Raw genomic sequence first — 14424 nt, forward strand, 5'->3', positions numbered from 1 at the left:
TTGGAGATGAGCTGATCGGACCGTGGAGGAATGTCTCTGTCTAATGTCCTGAAATTCACAGGTCCTCCTAAATTAGTGATTCAATTCTTGAGGATTGGCCCAAAAAAAAATTGCCTGCAACATTTCCCACATTTCTGAAGACTCGAGAACGTGCTAATGGCCAGCCAGGCAGGATTCCCAAAAAAGGTTTTGCAGCTATCACATCACATGGCCTTCCACAGCCAATCAGAAGGGGTATCAAAGCCAAACTAAAAGATGAGGTTAGGTCAAGGAGCAACATTGTATGTTTGCACAATGTCGTGATAGGAGGTCAGTGTGCACAGCTCATTCCACTTACGGGAAAAAAAGTACTATTCTGACTTTGGTGTACGACTTCAGTGATGCAGCAAACTTAAAATATAGTTAGTCTCAGTCTGTAAATAATAATCAAATAATCTATAGGAACTGCTGTAGCTGTATAGTCGCTCAAAATTACCGTAAATTGGTTGATTTGTGATATACTGCAGTAACAGAACCTGAATAGCATTTTTTTGTTTTATTCTTCACACACTGTAAAAAAGGAGGGGCGGTATTAAACCCCTCAGTGCTAATTTTGTCACTAAAACAAAATCCTGAAATCAAGGCTTGTGTATCACAGATACTGTGCTTCCTGCATGTAAGACAGACAAGCCATATATATTTTCTTTTTTCTTTTTTTTTTACATTCACAGGAGAAATTTCCACCACTACCACCACAACTGCGTACCACCAGTCAGATAGGTAGAAGTTAGTTGGACATTACTAAGGCTGTTTCATTGCATAGCTCAAAACAAATTCAATACAGTCCTCAGAGACCTCAGAGTGTTATGCACCTTTTTACTGGCGGTTGAAGATTTTTTAGTATCGCAATTTGCAGCAAATTTTTTCAATACAAATCAAATTCTTTGGGAAGATTAGTTGAAGCTGGTGAATTTGAATTTCAAATGATTTGCTCATCTCTAAATAAAACCAGTGTCGCCAGTAGCACTCCATATGACCTTGATGGATGCACATACAGTTAGGTCCATATATATTTGGACAGAGACAACATTTTTCTAATTTTGGTTACAGACATTACCACAATGAATTTAAAACAAAACAATTCAGATGCAGTTGAAGTTCAGACTTTCAGCTTTCATTTGAGGGTATCCACATTAAAATTGGATGAAGGGTTTTGGAGTTTCAGCTCCTTAACATGTGCCACCCTGTTTTTAAAGGGACCAAAAGTAATTGGACAATTGACTCCAAGGCTATTTCATGGACAGGTGTGGGCATTCCCTTCGTTATGTCATTCTCAATTAAGCAGATAAAAGGCCTGGAGTTGATTTGAGGTGTGGTGCTTGCTGTTGTGAATTCTGTGGCAGAGTTCACTCCTGTGGTCACAAGTGGTACTTCGGCTGATTCTCTCTGGGAGCTTCCGTTTGTGGAGGAAAGTGGTACTGCAGCTTCTGAGTTTCCTCCCTCAGGTGATCTGGTGAGGTCGTTAGCAGCTTCTCTACTTAACTCCACCTGATGCTTTGATCCATGCTTCCTGTCAATGTTCCAGTGTTGGACTTGTGTTTCTCTGGATCATTCCTGTGGCCTGCTGCTCTGCATAGCTAAGTGCTTCTTTGCTATTTGTTGCTATTTTTTCTGTCCAGCTTGTCTATTTGTTTTGCTGGAAGCTCTGGGACGCAAAGGGTGTACCTCCGTGCCGTTAGTTCGGTACGGAGGGTCTTTTTGCCCCCTTTGCGTGGTTTTCTTTAGGGTTTTGTGTAGACCGCAAAGTTATCTTTCCTATCCTCGTTCTGTCTAGAATATCGGGCCTCACTTTGCTGAATCTATTTCATCCCTACGTTTGTCTTTTCATCTTACTCACAGTCATTATATGTGGGGGCTGCCTTTTCCTTTGGGGTATTTCTCTGAGGCAAGGTAGGCTTATTTTTCTATCTTCAGGCTAGTTAGTTTCTCAGGCTGTGCCGAGTTGCATAGGGAGCGTTAGGCGCAATCCACAGCTGCCTCTAGTTGTGTTTGGAGAGGATCAGGAATTGCGGTCTACAGAGTTTCCACGTCTCAGAGCTCGTTCTATTATTTTGGGTTATTGTCAGATCACTGTATGTGCTCTGATCGCTATGTACATTGTGTTACTGAGTTGCCTTTCATAACAGTACAGGAAGCCATTAAGGATGTCATGGTGGGATTTCCTATGCCCGCTGGTTTGAATGAGTCTATGTCTTTGGCCATTCAGATCGGTCGACGCTTGCGTGAGCGTAAATCTGTGTACCATTTGGCGGTATTACCTGAGATTAAACCTGAGCCTATGCAGTGCGATAGGACTATGACCAGAGTTGAACGGCAAGAACACAGACGTCTGAATGGGCTGTGTTTCTACTGTGGTGATTCCACTCATGCTATCTCTGATTGTCCTAAGCGCACTAAGCAGTTCGCTAGGTCTGCCGCCATTGGTACTATACAGTCAAAATTTCTTCTGTCCGTTACCTTGATATGCTCCTTGTCATCGTATTCTGTCATGGCGTTTGTGGATTCAGGCGCTGCCCTGAATTTGATGGACTTGGATTATGCTAAACGTTGTGGGTTTTTATTGGAGCCCTTGCAGTGTCCTATTCCATTGAGAGGAATTGATACTACACCTTTGGCCAAGAATAAGCCTCAATACTGGACCCAGCTGACCATGTGCATGGCTCCTGCACATCAGGAGGTTATTCGCTTTCTGGTGTTGCATAATCTGCATGATGTGGTCGTGTTGGGGTTGCCATGGCTACAAGCCCATAATCCAGTATTGGATTGGAATTCCATGTTGGTGTCCAGCTGGGTTTGTCAGGGGGTACATGGTGATGTTCCATTTCTGTCAATTTCGTCATCCACCCCTTCTGAGGTTCCAGAGTTATTGTCTGATTACCGGGATGTATTTGATGAGCCCAAGTCCGATGCCCTGCCTCCGCATAGGGATTGTGATTGTGCTATCAATTTGATTCCTGGTAGTAAATTCCCAAAAGGTCGACTGTTTAATTTATCCGTGCCTGAGCACACCGCTATGCGCAGTTATGTGAAGGAATCCCTGGAGAAGGGGCATATTCGCCCGTCATCGTCGCCATTAGGAGCAGGGTTCTTTTTTGTAGCCAAGAAGGATGGTTCGCTGAGACCGTGTATAGATTACCGCCTTCTTAATAAGATCACTGTTAAATTTCAGTACCCCTTGCCATTGTTATCTGATTTGTTTGCTCGGATTAAGGGGGCTAGTTGGTTCACTAAGATAGATCTTCGTGGTGCGTATAATCTGGTGAGAATCAGGCAAGGCGATGAATGGAAAACTGCATTTAATACGCCCGAGGGTCATTTTGAGTATCTAGTGATGCCATTCGGACTTGCCAATGCTCCATCAGTGTTTCAATCCTTTATGCATGACATCTTCCGTGAGTACCTGGATAAATTCCTGATTGTGTACTTGGATGACATTTTGATCTTCTCGGATGATTGGGAGTCTCATGTGAAGCAGGTCAGAACGGTTTTTCAGGTCCTGCGTGCTAATTCTTTGTTTGTGAAGGGATCAAAGTGTCTCTTTGGTGTGCAGAAGGTTTCATTTTTGGGGTTCATCTTTTCCCCTTCTACTATCGAGATGGATCCGGTTAAGGTCCAAGCCATCCATGATTGGACTCAGCCGACATCTCTGAAAAGTCTGCAAAAGTTCCTGGGCTTTGCTAATTTTTATCGTCGCTTCATCTGCAATTTTTCTAGTGTTGCCAAACCATTGACCGATTTGACCAAGAAGGGTGCTGATTTGGTCAATTGGTCATCTGCTGCTGTGGAAGCTTTTCAAGAGTTGAAGCGTCATTTTTCTTCTGCCCCTGTGTTGTGTCAACCAGATGTTTCTCTTCCGTTCCAGGTCGAGGTTGATGCTTCTGAGATTGGAGCAGGGGCTGTTTTGTCACAGAGAGGTTCTGGTTGCTCAGTGATGAAACCATGCGCTTTCTTTTCCAGGAAGTTTTCGCCTGCTGAGCGAAATTATGATGTGGGCAACCGAGAGTTGCTGGCCATGAAGTGGGCATTCGAGGAGTGGCGTCATTGGCTTGAAGGAGCTAAGCATCGCGTGGTGCTATTGACTGATCATAAGAACTTGACTTATCTCGAGTCTGCCAAGCGCTTGAATCCTAGACAAGCTCGTTGGTCGTTGTTTTTTGCCCGTTTTGACTTTGTGATTTCGTACCTTCCGGGCTCTAAAAATGTGAAGGCGGATGCTCTGTCTAGGAGTTTTGTGCCCGACTCTCCGGGTTTATCTGAGCCGGCGGGTATCCTCAAGGAAGGAGTAATTGTGTCTGCCATCTCCCCTGATTTGCGGCGGGTGCTGCAAAAATTTCAGGCTAATAAACCTGATCGTTGCCCAGCGGAGAAACTGTTTGTCCCTGATAGGTGGACTAATAAACTTATCTCTGAACTTCATTGTTCGGTGTTGGCTGGTCATCCTGGAATCTTTGGTACCAGAGAGTTAGTGGCTAGATCCTTTTGGTGGCCCTCTCTGTCGCGGGATGTGCGTACTTTTGTGCAGTCCCGTGGGATTTGTGCTCGGGCTAAGCCCTGCTGTTCTCGTGCCAGTGGGTTGCTTTTGCCCTTGCCGGTCCCGAAGAGGCCTTGGACACATATCTCTATGGATTTTATTTCTGACCTTCCCGTTTCTCAAAAGATGTCAGTCATTTGGGTGGTCTGTGATCGCTTTTCTAAGATGGTCCATCTGGTACCCTTGTCTAAATTGCCTTCCTCCTCTGATTTGGTGCCTTTGTTCTTCCAGTATGTGGTTCGTTTGCATGGCATTCCAGAGAATATTGTTTCTGACAGAGGTTCCCAGTTTGTTTCGAGGTTTTGGCGAGCCTTTTGTGGTAGGATGGGCATTGACTTGTCTTTTTCCTCGGCTTTCCATCTTCAGACTAATGGCCAGACCGAACGAACCAATCAGACCTTGGAAACATATCTGAGATGCTTTGTTTCTGCTGATCAGGATGACTGGGTGTCCTTTTTGCCTTTGGCTGAGTTCGCCCTTAATAATCGGGCCAGCTCGGCTACCTTGGTTTCGCCGTTTTTCTGCAATTCTGGGTTCCATCCTCGTTTCTCTTCAGGACAGGTTGAGTCTTCGGATTGTCCTGGTGTGGATACTATGGTGGACAGGTTGCAGCAGATTTGGACTCAGGTAGTGGACAATTTGACCTTGTCCCAGGAGAAGGCTCAACTTTTCGCTAATCGCAGACGCCGTGTGGGTCCCCGACTTCGTGTTGGGGATCTGGTTTGGTTATCTTCTCGTCATATTCCTATGAAGGTTTCCTCTCCTAAGTTTAAACCTCGTTTTATTGGTCCATATAGGATTTCTGAGGTTCTTAATCCTGTGTCTTTTCGTCTGACCCTTCCAGATTCTTTTTCCAAACATAACGTATTCCATAGGTCATTGTTGCGGAGATACGTGGCACCTATGGTCCCATCTGTTGAGCCTCCTGCCCCGGTTTTGGTGGAGGGGGAGTTGGAGTATATTGTGGAGAAGATTTTGGATTCTCATGTTTCAAGACGGAAACTCCAGTATCTGGTTAAATGGAAGGGTTATGCTCAGGAAGATAATTCCTGGGTTTTTGCCTCTGATGTCCATGCTCCCGATCTTGTTCGTGCCTTTCATGTGGCTCATCCTGGTCGGCCTGGGGGCTCTGGTGAGGGTTCGGTGACCCCTCCTCAAGGGGGGGGGTACTGTTGTGAATTCTGTGGCAGAGTTCACTCCTGTGGTCACAAGTGGTACTTCGGCTGATTCTCTCTGGGAGCTTCCGTTTGTGGAGGAAAGTGGTACTGCAGCTTCTGAGTTTCCTCCCTCAGGTGATCTGGTGAGGTCGTTAGCTGCTTCTCTACTTAACTCCACCTGATGCTTTGATCCATGCTTCCTGTCAATGTTCCAGTGTTGGACTTGTGTTTCTCTGGATCATTCCTGTGGCCTGCTGCTCTGCATAGCTAAGTGCTTCTTTGCTATTTGTTGCTATTTTTTCTGTCCAGCTTGTCTATTTGTTTTGCTGGAAGCTCTGGGACGCAAAGGGTGTACCTCCGTGCCGTTAGTTCGGTACGGAGGGTCTTTTTGCCCCCTTTGCGTGGTTTTCTTTAGGGTTTTGTGTAGACCGCAAAGTTATCTTTCCTATCCTCGTTCTGTCTAAAATATCGGGCCTCACTTTGCTGAATCTATTTCATCCCTACGTTTGTCTTTTCATCTTACTCACAGTCATTATATGTGGGGGGCTGCCTTTTCCTTTGGGGTATTTCTCTGAGGCAAGGTAGGCTTATTTTTCTATCTTCAGGCTAGTTAGTTTCTCAGGCTGTGCCGAGTTGCATAGGGAGCGTTAGGCGCAATCCACAGCTGCCTCTAGTTGTGTTTGGAGAGGATCAGGAATTGCGGTCTACAGAGTTTCCACGTCTCAGAGCTCGTTCTATTATTTGGGGTTATTGTCAGATCACTGTATGTGCTCTGATCGCTATGTACATTGTGTTACTGAGTTGCCTTTCATAACAGCTTGCATTTGGAAGGTTTTGCTGTGAAGTAAACATGCGGTCAAAGGAGCTCTCCATGCAGGTGACACAAGCCATCCTTGAGCTGCAAAAACAGAAAAAACCCATCCGAGAAATTGCTACAATATTAGGAGTGGTAAAATCTACAGTTTGGTACATCCTGAGAAAGAAAGAAAGCACTGGTGAACTCATCAATGCAAAAAGACCTGGGCCCCCACGGAAGACAAGAGTGGTGGATGATCGCAGAATAATCTCCATGGTGAAGAGAAACCCCTTCACAACAGCCAACCAAGTGAACAACACTCTCCAGGAGGTTGGCGTATCACTATCCAAATCTACCATAAAGAGAAGACTGCATGAAAGTAAATACAGAGGGTTCACTGCACGGTGCAGCCACTCATAAGCATCAAGAATAAAAAGGCTAGACTGGACTTTGCTAAAAAACATCTAAAAAAGCCAGCACGGTTCTGGAAGAACATTCTTTGGACAGATGAAACCAAGATCAACCTCTACCAGAATGATGGAAAGAGAAAAGTATGGTGAAGGCGTGGTCCAGCTCATGATCCAAAGCATACCACATCATCTGTAAAACCCGGCGGAGGCAGTGTGATGGCTTGGGCATGCATGGCTGCCAGTGGCACTGGGTCACTAGTGTTTATTGATGATGTGACACAGGACAGAAGCAGCTTAATGAATTCTGAGGTATTCAGAGACATACTGTGTGTTCAGATCCAGCCAAATGCAGCCAAACTGACTGGTCGTCGTTTCATACTACAGATGGACAATGACCCAAAACATAAAGCCAAAGCAACCCAGGAGTTTATTAAGGCAAAGAAGTGGAATACTCTTGAATGGCCAAGTCAGTCACCTGATCTCAACCCAATTGAGCAGCATTTCACTTGTTAAAGACTAAACTTCAGACAGAAAGGCCCAAAAACAAACAGCAACTGAAAACCACCGCAGTGAAGGCCTGGCAGAGCATCAAAAAGGAGGAAACACAGCGTCTGGTGATGTCCATGAGTTCAAGACTTCAGGCAGTCATTGCCAACAAAGGGTTTTCAACCAAGTACTAAAAATAAACATTTTATTTAAAATTATTGAATCTGTCCAATTACTTTTGGTCCCTTTAAAAACAGGGTGGCACATGTTAAGGAGCTGAAACTCCTAAACCCTTCATCCAATTTTAATGTGGATACCCTCAAATGAAAGCTGAAAGTCTGAACTTCAACTGCATCTGAATCGTTTTGTTTCAAATTCATTGTGGTAATGTCTATAACCAAAATTAGAAAAATTTTGTCTCTGTCCAAATATATATGGACCTAACTGTATCATGAGATCTAGTTAGGCCAAAAACATCTAACACTCCTAGTGTTATAATCTCATGCGACCTTTTAAAAGTTTTTGTTTAATTTTTTTTTTTTTTTAAATAAATTTAAAATAAAAATACAGGTGCCAAATAGTAAGACAATGCAGCTATGCCAAGGACAGAGGCTTAAACCTTCCCATTTTATTCTATACTGTTAAATGGTCTACTGGCACGAGCCATTTCACAGTATAGCATGTTTGTATATTAACATATTTTTCTCCGACATGCCTGGTTTCCAGTATTACTACATTTGTGTTAATTTTAGCACTTAAAATATGGACTGACAGAGCTGTGATGTGATGGTACAATTAGGAGCCAAATTGAAAAGATAAAAATAGCATTGCGCAGCTAATCTGCGAGGAAGAGAGCGGAGACTGTCTGTATATTACAAAAGGTTTTATGTATCGATAGATAACCACGCTGCTCTTTGTAAGTGACTTCAAATCGTTTGCATATCTATGATTTTATTTTTCATTAGTATCATGATTATTGCTATCATTATCACATTTTATCTGGAAATGCTCAAGGGTTTATTTGCAAAAGATCATAAAGGCTGAAGATGAGGGAGTACAATGTCTTCTTAAGGCCTTTAAAGAGGATTTGCACCATTTTTTTTCCTAATATAGTAAACTTAGTGCAGGAAGCGAAGACTAGGGAGAATAACATTTAGGCAAAACACCATATTTACCCAAATTGGCCGTACACCGTAGAAATCTGTTGCCCAATTGAGTGCTTGGCTGACATCTAATTCTTCCACATGCTTGTTAGACATTTTAGATAGCTGGACCGTCAAACCAAAATTGGAAGATGTGGCAAACACTCATCGAATATGTATGGCCAGTTTAAACCCTGATGTGTCTGGGTAAAAAAAGGTGTGTGGCTGTATAGTAACAAAAAATTGTGACTTGGTCTGTGTTCATATCATGTTAATGGTCATACACAAAGTATTAAGGCAAAGTAGTTGGTGGCTATACATTAGAGTTGTTGATCAGGAGTGCACTGCTTCCCAGCCTCGAGACTTCCTGCATCTCAGTGGGTGGTGAACTCCTGATTAAGTGACATTTTTGGACATCCGGATGACCCATAGTTTACGCTCTACAATGTTGCAATCACAAGTAGCTTTGCCTTGGCATTATCTGTGGACCACAGGGGCACTGTGATCTGGCCAGCTTCAGAGCAACACTTACCAGCTATATAAATAACACATTATAATTAGAGTTGAGCGAATTTCTCCGGTTCCCTGTTTATTCGGCAAGCTATAGCGCTTGCCGAAAAAGCTGGAGAGGGAACCCAGATACATGGAGCGCACCGGCTGATTAGTTGATTGATCATTGCCGCAGCTGCATGTGTCGCGGCTGTGTCACTGTCACATCACATGCACGGAGAGCCTGTTTTTTGGGCTCTCTATGCATGTGCTATGACAATGACACAGCCGCGACACATGCAGCTGCGACGGCGATCAACTGATCAGCCGCACTGCTCCATGTATCCAGGTTCCCTCTGCAGCTTATTCAGCAAGCACTATAGCTTGCCAAATAAGCGAGGAACCTAAGAAATTTGCTCAACTCCAATTATAACCACTGCATACCTTGCCTAAGAGAACCACCACCCACAATAGACTGCAAAGGTGGCCAGTAACCCTAGAATGGAGATGTAACAAATCCCTCTGTTCTTGAGAATAGAAAGGATTATTAAAAAGAAGTAAAATGCAAAGTTGCTTACTTTAACAAGCACTTTGCAATTTTGACAATTTATGATGATAACACCATCTTAGAGCTTGGTAGGTATTAAATGGAATTGGTGCAAATAACCCCTTTAAAGCACCAATCCAGTGAGGGTTTTTTCAGCGCTGTAGTGGTTCTTCTACTCTAAGGCCCATGACTATAGACTTGCACTCTCTCTCCAGCGTGTTCACCTTTTTTTAGCACCGCTTTGGTCCCGCGGCACTATCTTGTGATAGCAACTTCTGACTGTCCGGAAGTCATAAGTTACGTCACAAGCTCTAAATGCAAGTCTATGAGAGCTAGAACAAGGCTTTCATAGATTTGGATTGAGATGTGACCTCCAATTCCCTCCAGGAAAACCCTGGAGTGATCTGGCAGGTCAACAACTGCCGGAGACCAACAGAAGCGATGGTGATAGAAGGGAAAGACTGCGGCAGGAAAAGAATGAGAGTAGGAGCAAGAACCTTAGTTTAGAAGCACCACTCCAGTGATATAATTTAAAAAAAAAACACTGTAGTGGTGCTTTAAAGAGAAAGAGAGTTGAGTCTCTATTGCCACTTATTGAAGGAAACAATCCTATAAGTCAATTTTGATCCTTTCAAGGTCTTTGCTACATGACTTCTCTAAAAGGAAAAGAGCTCCATCTGCAGACGCGTGTATCAGGTTCTTTTCCCCTTATCAAGTAGGATATTGGCTAGGTTGGTCAGAGACTTTTGACGGAGATCTAAGGCATAAACTTTGTTCTTGATGAAAGAAACAAGCTGACATTAGCATTGAGGCACAAAACATGGCGGTTGCACATCAGGGTTGAGATGCAGAACTTGAAGGTTACCAGCATCAACAAGAAAAGTCTTGTAACAATGTAATTCACAAATAGAGGAGGTTGGACTTAGCAGACAGGTTCAGCCACCTGTCTTAGTCATCTTGCCTTACAACTGACCACTAAACAGACAAGCTAAAAGGGGTTTGCAACTGCTTGCAATAGCTTTGCGGCCTGTTTCCCTGGGAGTTCACCTCAACAGTTTCTGGAGGTGCACAAGGCTATTTCATTATCTAGCAAGTCTTCATCTAGAACAGAAGACCAAACTTAAGATAAAAAAATGAACAAATAAAATGTAGTAAGTATATATGTAAATAGGAATAATGCATGTAAATAACAACGCAAACTTTGTCAACACTATTTTGACTAAAAAAGCATAAAGGCCATCCCACCATGACAAGGTGTACCCAATCAGGGCGGTCCTTTCTCAAATGTTAAACCGTTCTATGTGTCAGTAGACCTGAAACTAGATGGCAGAGCATGACCCAGACTCTATTGTTCAGACACCTGCCCATAGAAAGCTATAAGGACAAAATGCCCAGATAAAAAAATGGGAGCCACCCCATTTGTACAAAGTACAAAAAACTAAAGCAAAACCAAATGAGCCGGACCATATGTTGTTATAAGTGCGATGCGTAGCTGAACCCTTAACAGACAAGACCTAAAAAAAAGCGAAAATGAGCAAATACAATGTAGCAAGTAAATTAATAAATAGTAATAGTCCATGTAAATAACACAGGGTACTTGGTTAACACTATTTTGATTAAAAAGAAAGCATAAAAACCATTCCACCACGTCAAGGTGTACCCAACTGAGACAATTCTGTCTCTAGTATTAAACCTCTCTGTGTCAGCAGACCTCAAAGTAGAGCATGACCTATACCGAATTGTTCTGATACCTGCTCGTAGGAAGTAATAAAGGTGAGATGCCTGACTCAAAAAGGGGGCAACACCCACCTAAAACAGAACCTGTGCCAAACCATGCTCCAGTGTCCTTAAAGATACCGTACATGCAAGGAACTATATTTACGGATCTCCTTTCCACAAAACAGGACACTAATACAATAAATAGCAGGAAACACGGAGTGGTCCTTTTACAGAGTTTGCATTCTTTTTTTCTAAAAATGATAGTCTGAAATAATTTCTGATAAAAAGTAAACTAGTTATTTCTACAAATTCTACTGAGTCATGTGAGATTTCTGATTGTTTTTCAGGTTTCTTCCGGAAAGAATCATGCCAAAATATTAGTTTCTGAGCTATTTAATGCCAAATAAAATAAATGACACTGTATTATGTAATTGTCTTAGATCATGTTTAGATTTCTTTTGCACGTTTACGTTTAATTTACAAAGTTTCCACCCTTGACTTAGTATCATGACTGTAAGTAACTGCATTGATTTTCAAAGTGAAGGCTCCTTGGGCTTGTTAGTATGAAAGTAAAGAATTTCCCAGGCATTGGGCATGTTTGGTCTAAATAAATAATCTTTCAACAGTCCACTTGCTTACAATAAAATTTCTCCGCTCAGATCACAACAGAATCAGGAAATGAGTTTCTTCTACAGTCAGACGCAGACGTTACCATACAAGAATGGTTCTGTGCGATCCGGAATGCAATTGACAGCTTGGTATGTATTACTTTGTTACCTTTTTTCGAGAAAAGAGTTTTCAGAAGGACGGTGTGTTTATACAGTTTGGTGGATGGCTGAAATGACAGATATGCAGACAAAAACAAACAGCGTGAGCCGTCAATAATTAAATAATTAGGTCTTGATTATTTGGAGAATTAGTCATTTGCTTTTGACGTCCTGGGAAGGTTATGTTCTCTAGGTGACAGCTCTGGAACTTTTACAGAACAAAAAAAACACTTTTGTTCTTTGATTTGCATGCCGTCGTTTGTTTCAAGCACAAGAGAAAAAGTAGGGGTATTAAAGGGGGGTATATCAGATATTTAAAAAAAAATGTTGGAATCGTTTTATTTTTCATATCACATTGTGTATTAAAAGCAAAATGAGTAATCTTGCAATTTTCACATTGGCCACTGGGGGCTATTTAAGACTCGTACTTCCTGTCCTTACAGGAAGAATTTACAGCAGCTTCCTTATCATCAGAGACCGGATTCCAATGATGCGCGACACCCGTATACACAGCTGTATACACAGGTTCTACTCATCACAATAGGTTACTCTGCTCACCCTCCCTTCATAATGACCTGTACATTCGCTAATTAGATGTTTCGATACAAAAGATGGGTCAGAATCTGCTCATTGCAGGTTATTCATATGTTGATTCAAAGTCATAAAGAGAATTGCAAGTTTTTTTAACTTTTATTTTTAATTAGTGTTGAGCGATACCGTCCGATATTTGAAAGTATCGCTATCGGATGGTATCAGCCGATATCCGAAAAATATCGGATATCGCCGATACCGATATCCGATACCAATACAAGTCAATGGGACACAAATATCGGAAGGTATCCTCTATGGTTCCTAGAGTCTGAAGGAGAGGAAACTCTCCTTCAGGCCCTGGGATCCATATTCATGTGTAAAATAAAGAATAAAAATAAAAAATATTAATATACTTACCCTCAGACGCGCCCTGGTTGTCACCGCTGCAACCGCCATGCTTCCCTTTCTAAGAATGAGCGCGTTAAGGACTTTCGATGACGTCGCGGCTTGTGATTGGACCAATCACAAGCCGCGACGTCATCGAAAGTCCTTAACGCGCTCATACTTAAGAACGGAAGCATGGCGGTTGCAGCGGTGACAACCAGGGCGCGTCCGAGGGTAAGTATATCAATATTTTTTATTTTTATTCTTTATTTTACACATGAATCTTAATCCCGATACCAATTCCCGATATCACAAAAATATCGGAACTCGGTATCGGAATTCCGATACCGCAAATATCGGCCGATACCCGATACTTGCGGTATCGGAATGCTCAACACTATTTTTAATGCAAATTGTGATATGAAAAAAAATGTAATTTTTTAAAAAAATGCATTTAACACAAAAACCTAATTAAAATAATGTCATTTTTTGATGATGCATTCCCTCTAAAGGGAACCTGTCGCCAGAAAAAACACTATTAACCTGCAGACATGGCGTTGATCTTAATACCGTTGTTATGCTGCATGCAGCCAAATACAGAGGGGAGAAAATAAGCTTTATTTTCCCTGGCAGCGTTTCTTTTTCAGCCATGGGGGCGGCGCTGACGTGGGTTCAGTCAAAGCTCTGTCTTTGAGCGGCAGCTGGAAACCCGCCCCTAGCCCTGACTGACAGCCGGTTCTAATGTCAGCCCTCCGCCCCCACGGCTGAAACAGCACGCCCAGCCATGATTGACACTGGCTCTGCTTTGGGGTTGACTGTTGATATCATCTATTAAGGCATATTTGTTTATACGTGTCTCCACACACCTTTATGCAAATTTCTTTAAAGGCTCCAATATCTGAATCGAATATATTAGTCCAACAGGCTAGCAAAATCAATTTACATCACTTGCACTGGGCAACCACACACAGACACATATATCAGAAACCTCTCCCAGCAGAGTGTCCAAAAATCATGTTTTTTTCTTTTAAATATGGCTCTCTCTTATTATTTAAGAATATATTGATCCAAAAGTAAAAGTAATGAAGAAGACATCTGTAGACCCCAAAGAGCAGTTCACCTTTGTGGAGTTGTCGTAGCAAATGCATTTACCTTAGACGGATATGTTGAAAGTTTGGAAAATTTGTAATTCTTAGCGCTCCAGCCTTGTAACATCTGAGAAAGGTTCTTTTTTTTTTCATCGCAGAAAGGTCTAGAATTCACTTATATTGATTCTCTTTGCTATGGCTGTTGCTTGGCCAGAAGATGTGGTCTGGTCATAGCTTATCATTTCTGTTCTTTGAGATAAGTTTGTTCCTTTAAATGGGTTTTCCCATCACCAAAAATGCCTAAAATTGTAAAGTGCTAGTAAAATCCTTCATATTGG

General features: G+C 42.4%; 1 protein-coding gene across 1 annotated transcript in view; it reads left to right on the forward strand.

Annotated features, from left to right (window-relative positions):
• ARHGAP15 (Rho GTPase activating protein 15) overlaps positions 1 to 14424 on the forward strand; it is a 696217-nt gene that overhangs the window by 384641 nt on the left and 297152 nt on the right. Inside the window, exon 8 of the mRNA XM_069732881.1 lies at positions 11976 to 12074. Within this exon, the coding sequence (XP_069588982.1) occupies positions 11976 to 12074 (99 nt within the window). The remainder of the gene's footprint in view (positions 1 to 11975; positions 12075 to 14424) is intronic.

The sequence above is a fragment of the Ranitomeya imitator genome, chromosome 7 (assembly GCF_032444005.1).
Source record: "Ranitomeya imitator isolate aRanImi1 chromosome 7, aRanImi1.pri, whole genome shotgun sequence".
In the NCBI taxonomy this organism is placed as follows: domain Eukaryota; kingdom Metazoa; phylum Chordata; class Amphibia; order Anura; family Dendrobatidae; genus Ranitomeya; species Ranitomeya imitator.